Source organism: Carcharodon carcharias, chromosome 5 (genome assembly GCF_017639515.1).
Source record: "Carcharodon carcharias isolate sCarCar2 chromosome 5, sCarCar2.pri, whole genome shotgun sequence".
Classification (NCBI taxonomy): Eukaryota; Metazoa; Chordata; class Chondrichthyes; order Lamniformes; family Lamnidae; genus Carcharodon; species Carcharodon carcharias.
Window position 1 is genome coordinate 134,039,209 of NC_054471.1, and position 17,415 is coordinate 134,056,623.

Genomic DNA, 17,415 nt, shown 5'->3' on the forward strand with positions numbered 1-17,415 from the left:
GTTTGATCTCATAGCCATTACGGAGACATGGTTACAAGGAGATCAAAGCTGGGAACTAAATATTCAGGAGTATGTGACTTTTCAAAAGGACAGGCAGGAAGAAAAGAGTGTTGGGGTAGCTTTGTTAGTACGAGATGGAAAAGGTACAATAGCAAGAAATGATCTTGGATCGGAAGATGTAGAATCTATATGGGTGGCAATAAGAAATAACAAGGGGAAGACGACACTGGTGGGAGTAGTCTCTTGGCCCCCTAGCAGTAGCTATACTGTAGGACAGAGAATAAATCAGGAGGTAATGAGGGCATGTAAAAATGCAGTCCATTAATCATGGGTGACTTTAATCTTCAGGTAGATTGGAAAAATCAAACTGGCAGAGGTAACCACAAGCAAGAATTCATAGAGCGTATATGGGACAGTTTCCTAGAACAATATGTTGTGAATCCAACCAGGGATCAGGCTATTTGGATCTGGTAATGCGTAATGAGGCTGGTGTAATAAATGATCTCAGCGTAAAAGATACCCTAAGAAACAGTGACCATAACATGGTAGAATTTAGCATTCAGTTTGAGAGTGAGAAATTTGGGTCAGAAACAACTGTGCTAAACTTAAATCAGGGTAATTATAAAGGAATGAGTGCAGAGTTGACTGGAGTGGACTGGGAAAGGCATTTAGCAGAAAGGACAGTTGATGAACAATGACAGACGTTTAAGAAAATGGTTCATGATTCACAACAAAGATATATCCCAATGAGAAACAAGGATTTTAGGAAGGGGATAAATCAACCATGATTAACCAAAGAAGTGAAGGATAGTATCAAATTGAAAGAAAAAACATATAATGTGGCAAAGATTAGTGGTTAGCCAGAAGATTGGGAAAGTTTTAAAAAGCAACAAAAGTTGACCAAAAAATAATAAGAGGGAGAAAATAAACTTCAAGGGTAAACTAACAAGGAATATAAAAACTGACAGTCAGAGCCTCTTTAAATATATAAAAAGGAAGAGAGGGGCCAAAATGAACATAAGACCCTTAGAAATGAGGTTCGGGAAATAATAATGGGGAACCAGGAAATGGCAGAGGAGTTGAATAAATACTTTGCATCAGTCTTCACGGTAGAAGACACTAATATATTCCAAATATGCTAAATAATCAAGGGAAAAAAATCGGTGGGGGGGTGAGGAAATAAATACAATAACTATCGCTGGAGAAAAAGTACTAGGAAAACTAATGGGGATAAATGCCGATAAGTCCCCTGGACCTAATGGGTTACATCTTAGAATATCAAAGGAAGTAGCTACACAAATAGTTGATGCACTGGTAGAATTCTTCCAAGAATCCTTAGATTCTGGAAAAGTCCCAGAAGATTGGAAAACTGCCAACGTAACACCCTTCTTCAAAAAGGGACGGAGACAAAAACTGGCAACTATAGGCCACTTAACATCCACACTGGGAAAATGTTAAGCTAAGAGTCTATTATAAAGGATGTAATAGCAGAGCATTTAGAAATGCCTAACATAATCAAGCAGCGTCAGCATGACTTCATGAAGGGGACATCAAGGGCAGAATTTAGCCCTCAATGGGCGGGCAGACCACCGGCTCGGCAGTGGGAGGGCAGCCAAATTCCGCCGCTGAAATGGGACCCGCTGCCATTTTGAGTGGGTGGGCTGATTAAGGCCCGCCTAGTGAGTTGCCCAATGGGAAGCGCTATGCGCTTGCTGTGCAGAGGTGGGGGGGGGGTGTGGAGAGAAGGGTTCCCCAACTGTCAAAATGCGCTCTTTCGCACATGCAAAATAGCAAAATAAAAAAATTATTAACATGTCCCCCTCGTGACAATGTCACACAAGATGGGACATGTTAATAAATATTGCATAAACTTTATTAAAGATTTTTTTAAACAGACATGACACTTCATCCCACCAGTGGATGAGGTTTCATGTTTTTTCTCCTTCCCGCCGGGGCTCCTGGCCTGCCCGCCAGCCTTAAGGTTAGACGGGCAGGGCCTTTAATTAGCTTAATTATCCGGTCAATGGCCTCAATTGGCCAATGACAGGTCGGCAGACAGACAGCTGATTTCACTGTCCGCCCACCTTCCTGAATATTTAAATGGGGCAGGATGACGTCGGGGGCTCCTCCCGACGTCATCCTGTGTCATTTTCCCATCGGCGAGCAGGACCCGCCCCTAAATCGCTAACGGAAAACTTCTGGCCCAAATCTGACAAATTTATTAGAATTCTTTGAGGAGGTAAGAATCAGGATAGATAAAGGGCAAAGATGTAACACATTTCGATTTCCAAAAGGCATTCGATAAGGTACCGCACATAAGGCTACTTAATAAGACAAGAGCTCATGGTGTTGGGGGTAGTATATTAGCATGGATAGAGGACTGGCTAACTAATAGAAGACAGGGAGTTGGGATAAAGGGGACATTTTCAGGATGGCAACCTGTGGAGTGCCAGGGATCAGTGCTGGGGCCACAATTATTTACAATATATATTAATGATTTAGATGAGGAAAGTGAATGTACTATTGGCAAGTTTGCGGATGACACAAAAATAGATGGGAAGGCAAGTGGTGAGGATGATACAAAGAGTCTACAGAGGGATATAGACAAATTAAGTGAGTGGGCAAAAACTTAACAAATGGAATATAATGTGGGAAAATATGAGGTTATGCACTTTGGCAGGAAGAATAGAGGAGTTGAATATTACTTAAATGATGAAAGACTGCAGAAAGCTGCAGCACAGAGGAATTTGGGAGTCCTTGAGCATGAATCCCAAAAAGCTAACATACAAGTTCTGCAGGTAATAAGGAAGGCAAATGGAATGTTGCCTTTTATTTCAAAGGGAATGTCGTATAAAAATAGGGAAGTCTTGCATAAACTAAAATAAGGCACTAGTTAGACCACAGCTAGAATAGTATGAACAGTTTTGGTCCCCTTGTCTAAGGAAATATAAACTGGCATTGGAGGCAGTTCAGAAAAGGTTCACTAGGTTGATCCCAGGTATGGAGGGATTTTCTTATGAGGAGAGGTTGAGTAGGTTGTGCCTATACTCACTGGAGTTTAGAAGAAAAAGAGGCAACCTTATTAAAACATAAAAGATTCTTAGGGGACTGGACAGGGTAGATGCTGAGAGGTTGTTTCCCCTTGTGGGAGAGTCTAGGACCAGAGGGCATAATCTCATGAGGAGGAATTTCTTCTCTCAAAGGGTAGTGAATCTGTGGAATTCTTTATTGCAGGGGGCTGTAGAGGCTGGGTCGTTAAGTATATTCAAGGATGAGATAGACATATTTTTAATCAGTAAATCAAGGAATCAAGGGTTACGGACAAAAGGCAGCAAAGTGAAGTTGAGGATCATCAGATAAGCCATGATCTCACTGAATGGCAGAGCAGACTCGATGGACCAAATGGCCTACTTCTGCTCCTATGTCTTATGAACTTATGGTCTTCCATTTAAGGAGGAAATAAATAGATTTCTCGACTCAAGGGGATGGGGAGAGAGCGGGAGTATGGTATCGAGATAGAGGATCAGCCATGATCATACTGAATGGCAGAGCAGGCTCAATAGGCCGGATGACCTACTTCTGCTTCTATTTTCTATGTTTCTATCTTCCTCATATAACAATCCTGCCATCCCAGGGATCAGTCTGGTGAACCTTCGCTGTACTTCCTCTATGGCAAGTATAGCCTTTCTTCGGTAAAGACACCAAAACTGCACACAATACTCCAGGTGTGGTCTCACCAAAGCCTGGTACAGTTTCAGTAAGGCATCCTTGCTCCTGTACTCAAGTCCTCTCGCAATGAAGGCCAGCTTTTGGATCAGACTTCTTCATTTTCAATTCTAATGAAGAATTCTGTCATGTTATGGTCACTGTTCCCTAAAGAACCCCACACAACAAGAATATTAATTAATCCCTTCTCATTGCACAATGCCAAATCTAGGTTGGCCTGTTCCCTGGTTGGTTCCTTGACATACTGGTCTAAAAAAGCCATCTCATGCATACTCCAGGAATTCATCTGCCACAGTATTATTGCTAATTTGGTTTGCCCAGTCTATATGTAGATTAAAGTCACCCATGATTACTGCAGCACCCTTGTTACATGCATCTCGAATTTCCTGTTTAATGCCTTCCCCTACCTAACCACTACTGTTTGGAGGCCTATAGACAACTCCCACTAATGTTCTCTGCCCCTTATTGCTTCTTAGCTCCACCCAGACTGATTTTCAGAGCCAATATCCTGTCTCACTCTTGCACTGACATCATCCCTAACTAACAACTCCACACCACCTCTTTTCCTTTTTGTCTGCCCTTTCTAAATATCAAGTACCCTTGAATATTCAGTTCCCGGCCTTTGTCCCCTGCAGCCACGTCTCCGTAATCACAACCTAGGGTAGCTGTTTACATCTATTTGTGCTGTTAATTTGTCTACTTTATTGCAAATGCTCCGACAAATAGATACAGTGCCTTTAGACACGACTTTTTAACATTTTTATAGTACTACGGCCCTTTTTGCTGCTAGCCCTAGTTTCCTCTGCCTTCCACTTTTGCTTTCTACTTTTCTGTCTTTTATTCCTATCTTTGTTTCCTTCCCTTGTGTCTCCCCGCTCAGGTTCCCATCCCCCTGCCACTCTAGTTTAAATCCTCCCTCACAGTACTAGCAAATACCCCTGCGAGGGTATTGGTCCCGGTCCTGCTGGGGTGCAACCTGTCCAGCTTGTACAGGTCCCATCTTCACCAGAATCAGTCCCAATGCCTCGGGAATCTAAATCCCATCCTCCTGCACCATTTCTCCAGCCACACATTCATCTGGTCTATTCTCCTATTCCTGATCTCACGAGCACACGGCACTGGAAGTAATCCTGAGATTACTAGCTTCGAGTTCCTACTTTTTCAGTTTATTTCCTAACTCCCTTTATTCTGCTTACAGGACCTTATCCCTCTTTTAATCTATGCCATTTGCACCAATAAGGGCCACAACCTCTGGTTGTTCACCGTCCTCCTTCAGAATGTCCTGCAGCCACTCAGTGACATCCTTGATCATGGCACCAGGGAGGCAACATATCATCCTGGTGCCATGTCTGCAGCCGCAGAAATGTCTATCTGTTCCCCTTTAGATAGAAACCCCTATCACTATTACTTTCCCACTCTTCCCCCACCCCCCCGCCACCAACATCCATGCAGATGAGCCACTTGTGGTGCCACGGACTTGGCTCTTGCTGCATTCCCCAGAGAAGCCATCTCCCCCAACAATATCCAAAACAGAAAATCTGTTAGAGGGAGATGGGCGCAGGGGACTCCTGCACTGCCTGCCCAATGCTTTTACTCTGTCTGACAGTCACCCATTCCCTTTCTACCTGTGCACTCTTTACTTGCAGTGTGACCACCTCACTGTACGTGCTATCCTTGAAGATCTGATCCTTGTGGACGCTCCAGCTGCAGCTCCGGCTCTGAAACGCAGATTTGAAGTAGCTGCAGCTACAGACACTTCCCACACACGTGGTCACCATGGACACTGGAGGTGTCCCTGATTTCCCACATCGCACAGGAGGAACATTCCACGTGGCCAAGCTGCCCTGCTATGGCTTACCCTTAAATTACTCACTTTACTTTTACTCCTCCTTGTTTAGAGAGTATTAAGAGCAGTAGAAATACGCACCAGGTCCTACTGAACAAGGGCGCCGCACTTCTTTCTGAGGAAAGGTAGAAAATGAAAGGACCACCTTTTTCTCCCTTCATCGAACTCCCTCACTCACCAAACTCCAACTTAAACACTCTAATGCAGCCCAAAGCAGCACTCCAGGGCAGGCAAGGCAGCACTGTAGATGGCCTGTTTTTATGCTTTCTAGATAAAGCTTCTTAAAATCTATTTAAACCAGTTATCTAATTATCTGGCTGCAGCTGCAATCAGAGCTTGTATAATCCCTGTTTTAAAGCAGGATTGAAACTCATCTTCTCCCAACCCAAACAGCAACTTTTAGTTAATTGCTAAATTAGAGAAAGACTAGAATTTAGATAGATTTTAACCCTTAACAGTCCCTCACCCATCAAACTCCAACCTAAGCACTCCAATGTAGCCCAAAGCAGCACTTCAGTGCAGCAAACATTCTAAAACACGTCCCAGAAAAAACAGATTAATTGAAGGCAATGTACTTGTGGCAAGCCGAAGAGCTAACCCTAATCAGCAGAGCTGATGCTGAGCATTCACACTTTTAAGTTTATAAGTATTATTTCATCTTTTAAGATCTACACGCAAGATAGAATAGTTTCTTAAAAACATATACACCATTTATAGACTATTTTCAAGTTTTATTTACTTAGTAAACTAACAAGGTCAAAAAAGCCATTTTGTGGTCTGTACTTTATAATCACTCACCATCATTAATTAAGGCTTATTACATAATGAGGAACCAGCCAGAAACAGATGATTGACCAAATAGTGTACCTCAATTAAGTTGTAATTGAAAAAACTGTAATTAATCAAGTAATGTTAAGGATGAATTTAAAAGATAATAAGTTTAAACAGTACTAAAAAGCTGTTGCAAGATTTCTACTTTGGATGGGCATTATTCAGATATTTTGTGCTAAGCTCAGCATAAGCTTTGGCCAAAATAGACAACAGACAATTGCGCAAAGTCAAATAACAAAAGACAATGCGAAAGAAACATTTGGCCGTAACTTCTGACTAGCGCCATAAAATGCTGGCCTGCAGAAATGAGAAGAAATAAATGCATACTTACCTGTTCTTGATAATTGCGTGGCTACTTCCGTTCCCGCGGAGCTACTTGGGGCATGCAGCAAAAGACTCCTTATAGGCCCCAGCGAAGTGCAGATCCAGCAAATTCAAGGAGGCCATGCCCCCTTTTTTAACAGCACTAGCGGCCGTCAAGCAGGTATGTTTAAAGGGCCAGGGAAATTGACAGGCCAGGGAGAAGTTATGTGTCTAAGGTAAGTGAATAGGATTTGTGCGTTGGGGGTGTATGGGGGTGGTGGGCGGTCAAAGCTTCCGAGGCCACGGTAGCCAGGGTGGGGGAGGTGTTCAACGGTTCCGAGGTCAGTGGTGGGGTCGGAGGTTCTGAGGTCGTGGGGGAGGGGGGGGTTCGGAGATTCAGGGTTTGGGGGCCAGGTTTGGGTGGGGGGTGCTGAGGTCGGGGAAGGGGCTCCAGGTTGTGGGGGGCTCTGAGATTGGGGGCAGGGGAAGCCTCAGAGATTCTGAGGTCGGGGTGGGGGGGTTCGGGGTAGAGGTCTGAGGTCGGTTGGGGGTGAGTCTGAGGTCAGGTCCGAGGTCAGGGCGGGAGGTGGGAGGGGTTCCGAGATCGGGGGTGGGCACGAGGTCGGGGAGGGCGTCCAGAGTCAAGGGGATTTCCATGGGTGGGGGAGGGAGGGGGATCGGGGTGAGGGGGAGTCCCGTGAAGTCGGCCTGGGCCTTTAAAATAGTTATCCAGGAGTTAGAAGAGGTTTTAATTCTTCTAATTTTTTTTGGGTAACTATTGGTATAACCCTGGTGGAAACATTCAAAGTTTGCAATTTAAACCGCATTTTTGGATGGGTCCCAGCGCAGCACAATTGTCAAGAGAAAGTTAGCACTTCTGGGCAATTTGACTTGCAAATCCTTACCTAAGAACTTGCCAGAGGGATGCCCCAGCACATCTTTGGGGTACCCTCCAAATCCGACACTGGAGAGCACAGAAATTAAGGGCCATTGTCTTTTTGAAAGGACAATGAATGTGCATTACCAAACTCCAATTAAAACAAAACCGTTAACTAAATTAACCAGTTATGAAGTTACACAGATATGGTCTGAGATGAGGTATTGATAAATTAGGGGGTAAAAGTAAAGGCTTTGAACGTTATCTTTGCTAGCTAGTCACGTACTCTATATAGAGTATTGTTACACCATGGGGAGAATTTTCTCCCCGTACGGCGTGTGGGGTGGGGGGGTGGTTGTACGGGGGTGCACACGCAGCCAATTGGCAACCCGATAGGCTGGGTGCCGCCATTTTGTGTGGGTGGGCCAATTAAGGCTGAGCACTCCATGTGGGCTGGGGGGGGAGGAGTAGGCTGAGTCGGGGTGTGCACTTTTTCATGCATGCTGGTGAAAGAGCGCAGAAATCTCCGAGGCACAGAGGTGCCTCAGGCAGTTTAGTTTCACGTTTAAAACATTGAATAAAGGGAGAAAAAAATTTTAAGGACATGTCCCCTCATGTGAAACTGTCACATGAGCTGGGACATATCCATTGAAAAAATTTTTCCAACACTTTAAAAACATTCATGAAACCTCATCCTACCCGTGGATGAGGTTCCATGAAAAATGCAAAGGCCGCCTCGGCTCGTCGCCTGCCCGCCAACCGTAAGGTTCTACCCCATGTCATCAGCCTGATTGTCCGACATCTAGTTCTTGAGTTCACCAATTAAACACTGGGAAGGCCAAAGCCATCATCTACAATTCCCACCCAAAACTCTTGTTCTCCCTCGCCACAGGTTCCATCTCCCATTCAGGCTGAATCAGAATTTTCACAACCTCGTCATCCTATGTAGCCACCACATGAGCTTGTGCCCCCATAATGCTTTCCATCATAAAGACCACCAACTTCCATCTCCGTAACATTGCTTATTTCTGCACCTTCCCTAAGCTCATCTAGTGCTAAAATCCTCATCCGTGTTTTTGTTCTTGCCAAACTTGACTATTCCATTGCTCTCTTGGTTGGCCTACAACAGCTTGTTCACAAACGCCTCAAATTAAAGTTCTCATTCTTGCGTCCAAGGCCTCCATGGCCTTGCCTCTCCCTGGCTCTGTAATTTCTCCCAGCCTGATGAAACGTCAAGGACTCTATGTTTCTTCCACTTTCACTCTATTCCTGTTGTCCCTCCATTGCTGTCCATGCTTTCAGCTGTCTAAGCCCTCCGCTTTGCATTTCCCTCAATAAACTTGTCTGCATCTCTCCTCCTTTAAGATACTCCTGAAAGCCTATCTCTTTGACCAAGTTTTTACTCCCCTGTGTGAAATCTTTTCTTTGTTTCGGGGAACAATTATTGCCAAATTACACTTCTGTGAAGTGTATTGGCATGGTTTCCTACTTAAAAGATGCTATATAAATGTCAATTGTTTGTAAATACACTTATTCTTGAAACATGTATCTAAAAGATTCTTATGCATACCTGGTTTTCAATAGGTAAGACACAATCTGCATGCTCAGTCAGCTCTTTCATGGCAAGAACACTGTTGTAAGGTGAAGTAATAACATCATCCTCAGCAGAAGGGTAGACAGAAGTAACAAATCTGTAGACTTCTGGAAACTCGTCCTCTAAAAGGCTTAGCACAAAGGTACCCAGACCGGAACCAGTCCCTAAAAAACAATTTCTGTTAAAACTCCTTTATCTCAAGTTAAATTAGAAAATATATTTATGCTACTGATGCTTAATACAAATTAGCCAAGATTCAATTGAGGTGAATAGATGGATAATTTTGATTTATGATTGCAGACAGGTTGGGAGATAGATAATAGAGAGTAGAGATAAAAGGAATGTTTTCTAGTCAGTGAGGTGTGACAAGTGGTTTGCCCCAGGGATTTGTGCTGGGGCTTCACTTTTCATCATATATATCAATGACTCGGATGAAGAAAAAGTACGTTATGGCTCCAATTTTTCAGGTGATACTAATGAGTAAATTGTATAGATGGGAGCAAGAAGTTACAAAGGGACAGGCACAGTGAGTAGGCAAAAATATGGCAGATGCAGTTTAATGTGGGAAAGTGAAAGATCATCCATTTTGGATCTGAGAAAGAGAGATCTGAACATTTTCTTAATGGTGAGAGACTAGGAGTTATGAAGGAACGAAGATATTTGGATGCCCACATACACAAATCATTAAAGCTAGTGTAAGTGTATAAAATACAATCAAAAAGGCTAGCAGAACGCTATCTTTTATCTTGAAGGGTGAAATTCAAAATTGAGCAAGTGATGCTTCAGAGATAAAAAAAAACCTTGCCGTTTTGGCTTCTGGAGAACTGAATTCAGTTTTGGGCAGTGCACCCCAGGAAAGCAAATTGGCCTTTGGGGAGGCACAGGGAAGATTCACCAGGCTTAAAGGATTAACTTACGAAGACAGATGGCATATATGACCTGTATTCCCTTGAATTTAGGGTGTGATCTAATCAAGATATCTAAAATTCTGAAGGGACTTGATATGTTAGATACAGGTAAGCTTTTCCTTCTAGTGGAAAATCCAGAGCAAGAGGGGACCATATTAAGATTAGAGATACGCCGTTCAAGAGTGAAATCAAGAGCAATTTTTTTATGTATAGGATGGTGGAAATCTGGAATTTGCACCACCAAAAGGCTGTGGATTCTGCTTTAATTGATATTTCCAATATGGAGATTGATATATTTTGTTGGCAAAGGGTATCAAGGGATACAAAGCAAAGGTGGGTTAATGAAGTTAAAGATACAGATTAGCCATGATCTAACTGAATGGTGGAACAGGTTGGAGGGCAGAATAGCCTACTCATGTTCCTATGTCCCCAGTAGTATTTGTAGTAATGTGTAAAAACATTCAACTATATATTCAGAGCAATAAGAGACAGTGGCATAGTGGTAATGTCACTAGACTAATAATATGGAGGCTCAAGCTAAAGCTCTGGGGACGTGGGTTCAAATCCCACCAAGGCAGCTGGTGGAATTTAAATTCATTTAATAAATCTGGGATTGAAAGCTAGTAATCATAACCATGAAACTATCATCAAATGTTGTAATGTTCACTAATGTCCAGCAGAGAAGGAAATCTGCTGTCCTTACCAGCAATGTGGTTGACTCTTAACTACCCTCTGAAATGGCCAAGCAAGCCACTCAGTTCAAGGGCAATTAGGGATGGTCAATTAGTGCTGGCCTTGCCAGCAATGCCCACATCCCATAAAAAAATTAATTTTACCTCTGGCCATTTGACTTCTATAGTAAGTTCAGACAGTTAAAAATTAGTAATTTAGTTCTAGTCTATAATCAATTAAAATAGGGATAGACAGGTGTTGAGGAACGTTTTGTGAAGAATTAATACTCACCTCCACCCATTGAGTGAATTAAAAAAAAACATTGCAAAGAATCACAGTGTTCAGCTGTTTTTCGGAGTACACCTAGAATTTGGTCACGATATTGACAACCATATTGTTTATACCCAACTGCCCTGTGGAAATAAAAATCAGAAAGTATACATGAGCTGCCAAAATTGTGCACATCAGTAAAACATAATTGTTTTCTAAGTTTGTTAGACTTTAATTCAAAATTAATTTTGGAACAATTTTACGAACTTTAATAATATTGAGAATTCAAAGATACATCCCAAAGATGAATCAAGCAACTTCCAGAACTTAGTTAATTGTACATTGTACAATGTACACAATTTACCAGTTGACTTTCTTGGCATAATGCTCTCATGTTCCTAGCAATTTAGGAATTAATGTAACATGTAAATAATTACTTCCATCTGTAATTATATCTTTACAGGTATCAACTCTATTCCTACGCAGCTCTTTGAAGTATTAACTAGAAAAATTAACCTCAACTTTAACTTTACATTCCTAACTTTCCTAATGTTTTAACTCAGAGGTCTGCTACACATATCCATTGTTCTGTAAGGAAATAATTTATTTTAATCAAGTCTTGTTTGATAGATTTAAATGTTGTACTGATATCCAATTATATGCTTGCAATATGAATTGGTGAGGGGTAGAACAAGGGACATGAGTTATAAACCCATTGGTAAGACACTGGAGAATGGGAATAAACAGTGATTCTGAGGAGTACATATATCTATGATTCTCTAAAAAGCATACCATGTGCAGGTGAAAAAAGCCATGACAAAGGTCAAAAACTTTGAGTTTTATAAATAAGGGAATTCCACACTACAAAAATTAAAGCAGAAATGAGACATACAAAACACTGATTACAGCAGCTAGAGTACTTTGTGTGGTTTTTGATACCCATTAAGAGAAAGGGCATTAAACTTAAAGGGGAGAATTTTCTCCCCATTACTGGGGGGGGTTGGGTGGGAGCGGGCGGGCGCACGGCCGAATGCGGCGATTAGCTGCGCACCACCATTTTATTTGAGTGGGCCAACTAAGGCCCATCCAGCGTGACGCACACCTAGAAGCGCCGAGTGCTCCCTGTGCGGGTGGGGTGAGTAGGCTGAGTCGGGGCCTTCACTCTTTCATGCATGTGCCTTAGGGAGATTAGAGTGATATTTAAAAATTTTAAAGAAAGAAAGAAAAAATTTTTTAAGACGTGTCCCCTCATGTGACAGTGTAACATGATCTAGGACATGTCAATGAACTTTAATAAAAATTTTTAAACTCTTTTTGAAACGTCATCCCGCCCGTGGATGAGGTTGATGATAAATGTGAAGGCCGCCTACGCTCTTTGCCTGCCTGCCAACCTTAAGGTTGGACGGGCAGTTCAATTAATTGCTTTAATTAGTTTTCAAATAGCCTTAATAAGCCTTTGACAATTCAGCAGGTGCATAGCCGACTCCGCTGCGCACCCACCGAACTGAGGATCAGAATGACGTGCATTGGGGCCCACCCCCCCGCACACCAATGGGAAAATTCTGCCCAAAGAGTAAATACAGATTGACCAGGATAAACTAGGGATAGTAAACTACTGATAGGAGGATTTATCAATTTAAAATTGCCAGCAAAACACCAGACAAAAGTTAGGAGAAATGCCTTTACACAAAGGTCCGTTGGAATAAACAAGGGTGTAAACTCTTTTCTACCTGCTTATTACATGATGTGAACTTTCATATTTAATTTTGCACATTATAGTTTCACAACATAATAAAAACTGCATATGATATAGATAGGTTGTTAAACATATGCACAGTATTGGTTATCAAGCATAGTGTTTTAGATTCCAGCATTTTCTGAATTTAACAAAGGTACAGGATATAATTGAAGTGTGACAGATTCATTTTATGATTCCTATTTTGCAGATTAAAATTTGTAATTTACTGCTGAAATTTACTTCTCATCTTCACATTGGTATAAAGCTGATCATATGAAATATATATACGCATTTGTAACAGTAAATATAATTTAAAACCCATTCCTAAATCTCTGCTGCATATAAAATGAAAGTTGGTGTGGCTTAGTTGGTCGGACTCTCATCCATGAGTCACAAGGTTGTGGGTTCAAGTCCCACTCCAGGACTCGAGCATAAAAATCAAGGTTGACACTCTAGTGCAGTACTGAGGCAGTGATGCAATGATGAAGGTGCTATCTTTCAGATGAGATGCTAAGCCAAGACTCTGTATGCCTCCTTAGCTGGACATAAAAGATCTCTTGACACTATTTCGCAGGAGTTATCCCAAGTGTCCTGGTCACTATTTATCCATGAATCAGCATTAGAAAAGCACATTATCCAGTCATTATTACATTGCTGATTGTAGGAACTTGTTGTGCACAAATTAGCTACTGCATTTCGTACAATACAACAAAGACTACATTTGAAAAGTACTTCATTGGCTGTAAAGCACTTTGGGATGTCCTGAGGTCATGAAAGGTACTATAGAAATATGTCATTTTTCAGATGGAAATTCCTAATCATAAACTCAAGTCTATTTGAATTACTTGGTGGCACAATATTCTGAAGCAGCAAAGTACTGAGACACCCTCTTAAATGACAGAAATGAATGAGGCATACAAATAGAGGGATTTGCATGACATCAAATTGTGATAGAATCAAAACATTGATTGAAAGCTAAGAAGCTTCAAATACAATTGAAGGATTGTTGTAGAGGTTTGTGGTAATGATACATAGCCATAATTCCTGCATATTTCAAACTAGAATGGAGAGTTCCCCTTTGTTGAAAGATTTAGTTTAGAAAAGGACTTAGAATGTACAATACAAAAGAAATTAAAATCACAAAAGGATAACTGCTCAAAAGAAATCACAAAAGGTCAAAGAAATGTAAAAAGAAATGCAGCGGCTTAGCTGGCACTATAATTTTTCAACTATCTGGATCAGTAATTTAAGTCATGATGATTAATTGAATTCACACTGTTCCTGGAACAACAACTTAAACAATAATTTAGGTTCCCAGATGTTTTAAGAAGATTGCAAATCTGTTTTATTTGACTTATTTCTTGTCACTAAGAGCAAATACAATACATAGGTTTCACAGCTTACATGTTTATAAAATATCTGACCATTAAATTTTGAAGTCAACATTAAATACAAGAAAAAATAACAAAAAGATAGGTCTGTAATACTGAACTGCTGATAATGATTTATTTTCCCCAAGTTATTGAAACATCTCCTGATCAAAGAAAATGTTGACAAAGGGAAAATAAATAATCAGTTAGTACATTGTACGTACTATATCAAAATCATAAAATAGAGCCCTATTTTATGCCTAGACACAAATTTGAAATAAATGAATTAGTATTGGTAGACTTTGACAGATCTGGGAGCAACATTAGACAAGTCAGTTTCAACCCTAATGCAAAAGCAAAATACTGCAGATATTGGAAATCAGAAATAAAAACAGAAAATACTTGAAATACAAAGCAGGTCTGGCAGCAACTGTGCAAAGAAAGAGAAATAGAGCTAATATTTCAGGCTGTTGATCTTTCATCAGATGAAAGGTTATCAACCTGAAACATTTACTCTGTTTCTCTCTCCACAGATGCTGCCAGACCTGTTGTATTTTTCCAGCATTTTCTGGCTTTAGTTTCATTCAATAATGAGACAAGGTGAGAAGTAATTAAAAAAAGGGAAACAAGTTTTAGTGTACCTAGTCAGAAAAGTTTATAGATGTTGTGCTGAGGCTTTATAAAGTGTGGCTCAGACCAAATTGAGAATTACTATGTACAATTTTGGTCCCCACATCTCATAAGGGATGCATGCGGGAGGGAGGTTATAGAGAAAAACAACAAACATAAACAAACACAACAAGTTGCAAGGAAAGTTTAGACAAAGTCTACAGAGAAGAATAGTGGGGAGAACATCATTAAACTATGTAAAGTATATAAGTATTAAATCATACACATAAAATGAACTAGAATATTATTTTATGCTAGGTCAGGACAAGAGAACAAAAATATATGAATTAAAGAAGTAAAAACTAAATTTAATAAAAATATTTATTTAAACAATCCTAACTCAAAAGGCTTACCAGATAAATAGTACCAACAAAAACATTAGGAGCGTGCAAAATGTAGTTAGATGCAGGCTGGGAGGGATGAGATCTAATAGGTCCAACAGTCTTTACTTAAAATTTTGATTTTTTTCTTATTATTATTACAAGCCTTACCAATTATTACCAGAACCAGATACGTCTGTTATAAGTTGTTTACTGTCAAAAACATCCCTCAGTGGACCCTGAAGTAATTCATTAACGACACCTTCTTCCATATCAATGAGTACTGCCTAGAAGGCAAAAAAAACTTACAGTAAATTCCATTTCCACATACAATTTAGTCAGATCCAACTATGATCTGAATAAGTTAAATTAAATTAAATTTAGATGATATTAAACCATGACAAATGGATGAAGTAATATTTGAATTGCAAAACAAAAACTACTACCAATTCAAAATAGAATCAGCAGCAGAATCTCTACAAGTATCAGTTCATCACATCCTTTTCCCGACTCTAGAAATTTCCCTTCACAAAATTAATCATACATTAAGAAATGCTTGCAGTCTAAAATGCAATTACTACTTCGCTGCTATGCTAAATTATTGTTATAATTGTACACTATTATGGATGCAAAAAATTTACCCGAGCTTTGAGAGATCGAATTATTCCTTTGGAAAGATTTATATCATCTCCATTCATAGATCTGCAAAATAACAGATTCATAAACATAATTAATTGTTTTTGGAATAAATAAATAACTATAAATAAAATTACATCACAATAGCAAAACTGCCACTATGAAATAGGGTTTAATTTATGACATTGGTGATTATCTTTTATACTGTCATTGGTTGGTGCGATTTGAAGTGTATATTAAATCTCCAAGGCAAGAAAATGTAGTGGACTTCACAATATTTTCAATTTTAAGAGCCTTATGTAAAATTACATTGCTTACCTTGTATCCACATTTCTAAAGAAGTTACTGAGTGCTTCATCATAGATCCCTTTCTAAATTAAAAACAGAATTAGCAATGTTTTTTCTTAAACCATTTCACAATGATATTGGCAGCAAAGTCCAACCATCTATTATAAAATCTAACCAACTCCTTCTAAATATTGAAAACAGTAAACAAATCTTGATCAATAAAAGCCATTTCTTTAAGATAGAGGTAGCAAGATCAGGAAGAGTACACTGCTTAATTTGCTGAAAACTCTCAAAGGAGAGTGGAGGTAGTGATAATTTAATTTTATTAATTTACAACCTAACAAATCATACCAGCAATTCAAAGTTTTCAGTACTTTGAATATATAGTATTGTTTACAAATATTTTCTCCCTCCTCTCCGAAAGTCAAGTTACATTCGGGTGCAATCCCATGGGTTCGAGATGTCCTCTAATACCTCACTCAAGTGACGTGGAAGCCTATTTCCATTTCTACATTTAGTAAATCATAAGCATTCCTACTTATTTACCTTATTCACATTTGCATGTTCCCGTAAAACCAAGTCCCAAAATCTGCAGCCAACTTGATTGCCACATTGGCCAACTAAAAAGAATGAAAATATAAGATTACTGTTTGCAAAAATGTAAAACACCAATAGAAAGATTTTTTTTGATTCCCATCACAATCTATGTTTATCACACTTATTCAGAAGCATAGGTCAGGAGGGAAAGAGAAAAGATCAACTGGTTCCTTAAACTCATCATTTTAAGATTGTAAGTAACATATATTACTTTTAAATGAATTTTATCTCAATATTACATTCATTGTAGCATGAAGCTTACCAAAATTGTAAGACTCAAAGATTCTCCAACTTCAGGACCTGTCCAAGTACAGGTACTGTGAACATGTGCCACCAAATGTGTTTAATGCTATAGTAGTCTGGGTGGTAAAACTCAGAGCTTCACTGGATATGCACATTGGCATGTGACAAGACATGATCCAAACTAGAAAGTTTTAGAATCTATCCAGTTGAACTCATGTTGCATCATTGGTCACATGCCAGTAGGTCCACCGAACTATAACAAATGAAAATTGCAAAATATTCCAGGCTATACTGATTACTTTGTAGATCATGCCTAATGCGTAATGTGCAGTCGGAGGTTAGCCAGAAAGCAGCAAACCATTTGGAACAAAATTAGAAGCAATATGGATCATCAGTATAAGGCAACTATATGGCCTTGCAAAAACAGAATGAATCAGATCACTAAGGTGTTCTAGCTGCTTGCCTCTTTTTCAACCCCTACTGCACACCAGGGTGACGTTGGGATGAGATCAAGTGGTTTCCACTAG

At 40.0% G+C, this 17,415-nt stretch overlaps 1 protein-coding gene across 6 annotated transcripts in view; it reads right to left on the minus strand.

The window, feature by feature from the left end:
• tube1 (tubulin, epsilon 1) overlaps positions 1-17,415 on the minus strand; it is a 52,279-nt gene that overhangs the window by 23,655 nt on the left and 11,209 nt on the right. For all 6 annotated transcript variants that reach the window (XM_041188897.1, XM_041188898.1, XM_041188902.1 and 3 more), the window contains exons 2-7: positions 16,595-16,668; positions 16,079-16,131; positions 15,766-15,826; positions 15,296-15,411; positions 11,049-11,170; positions 9,154-9,341 (exon numbers count right to left, since the gene is read on the minus strand). In XM_041188897.1, the coding sequence (XP_041044831.1) occupies positions 9,154-9,341; positions 11,049-11,170; positions 15,296-15,411; positions 15,766-15,826; positions 16,079-16,131; positions 16,595-16,668 (614 nt within the window). The remainder of the gene's footprint in view (positions 1-9,153; positions 9,342-11,048; positions 11,171-15,295; positions 15,412-15,765; positions 15,827-16,078; positions 16,132-16,594; positions 16,669-17,415) is intronic.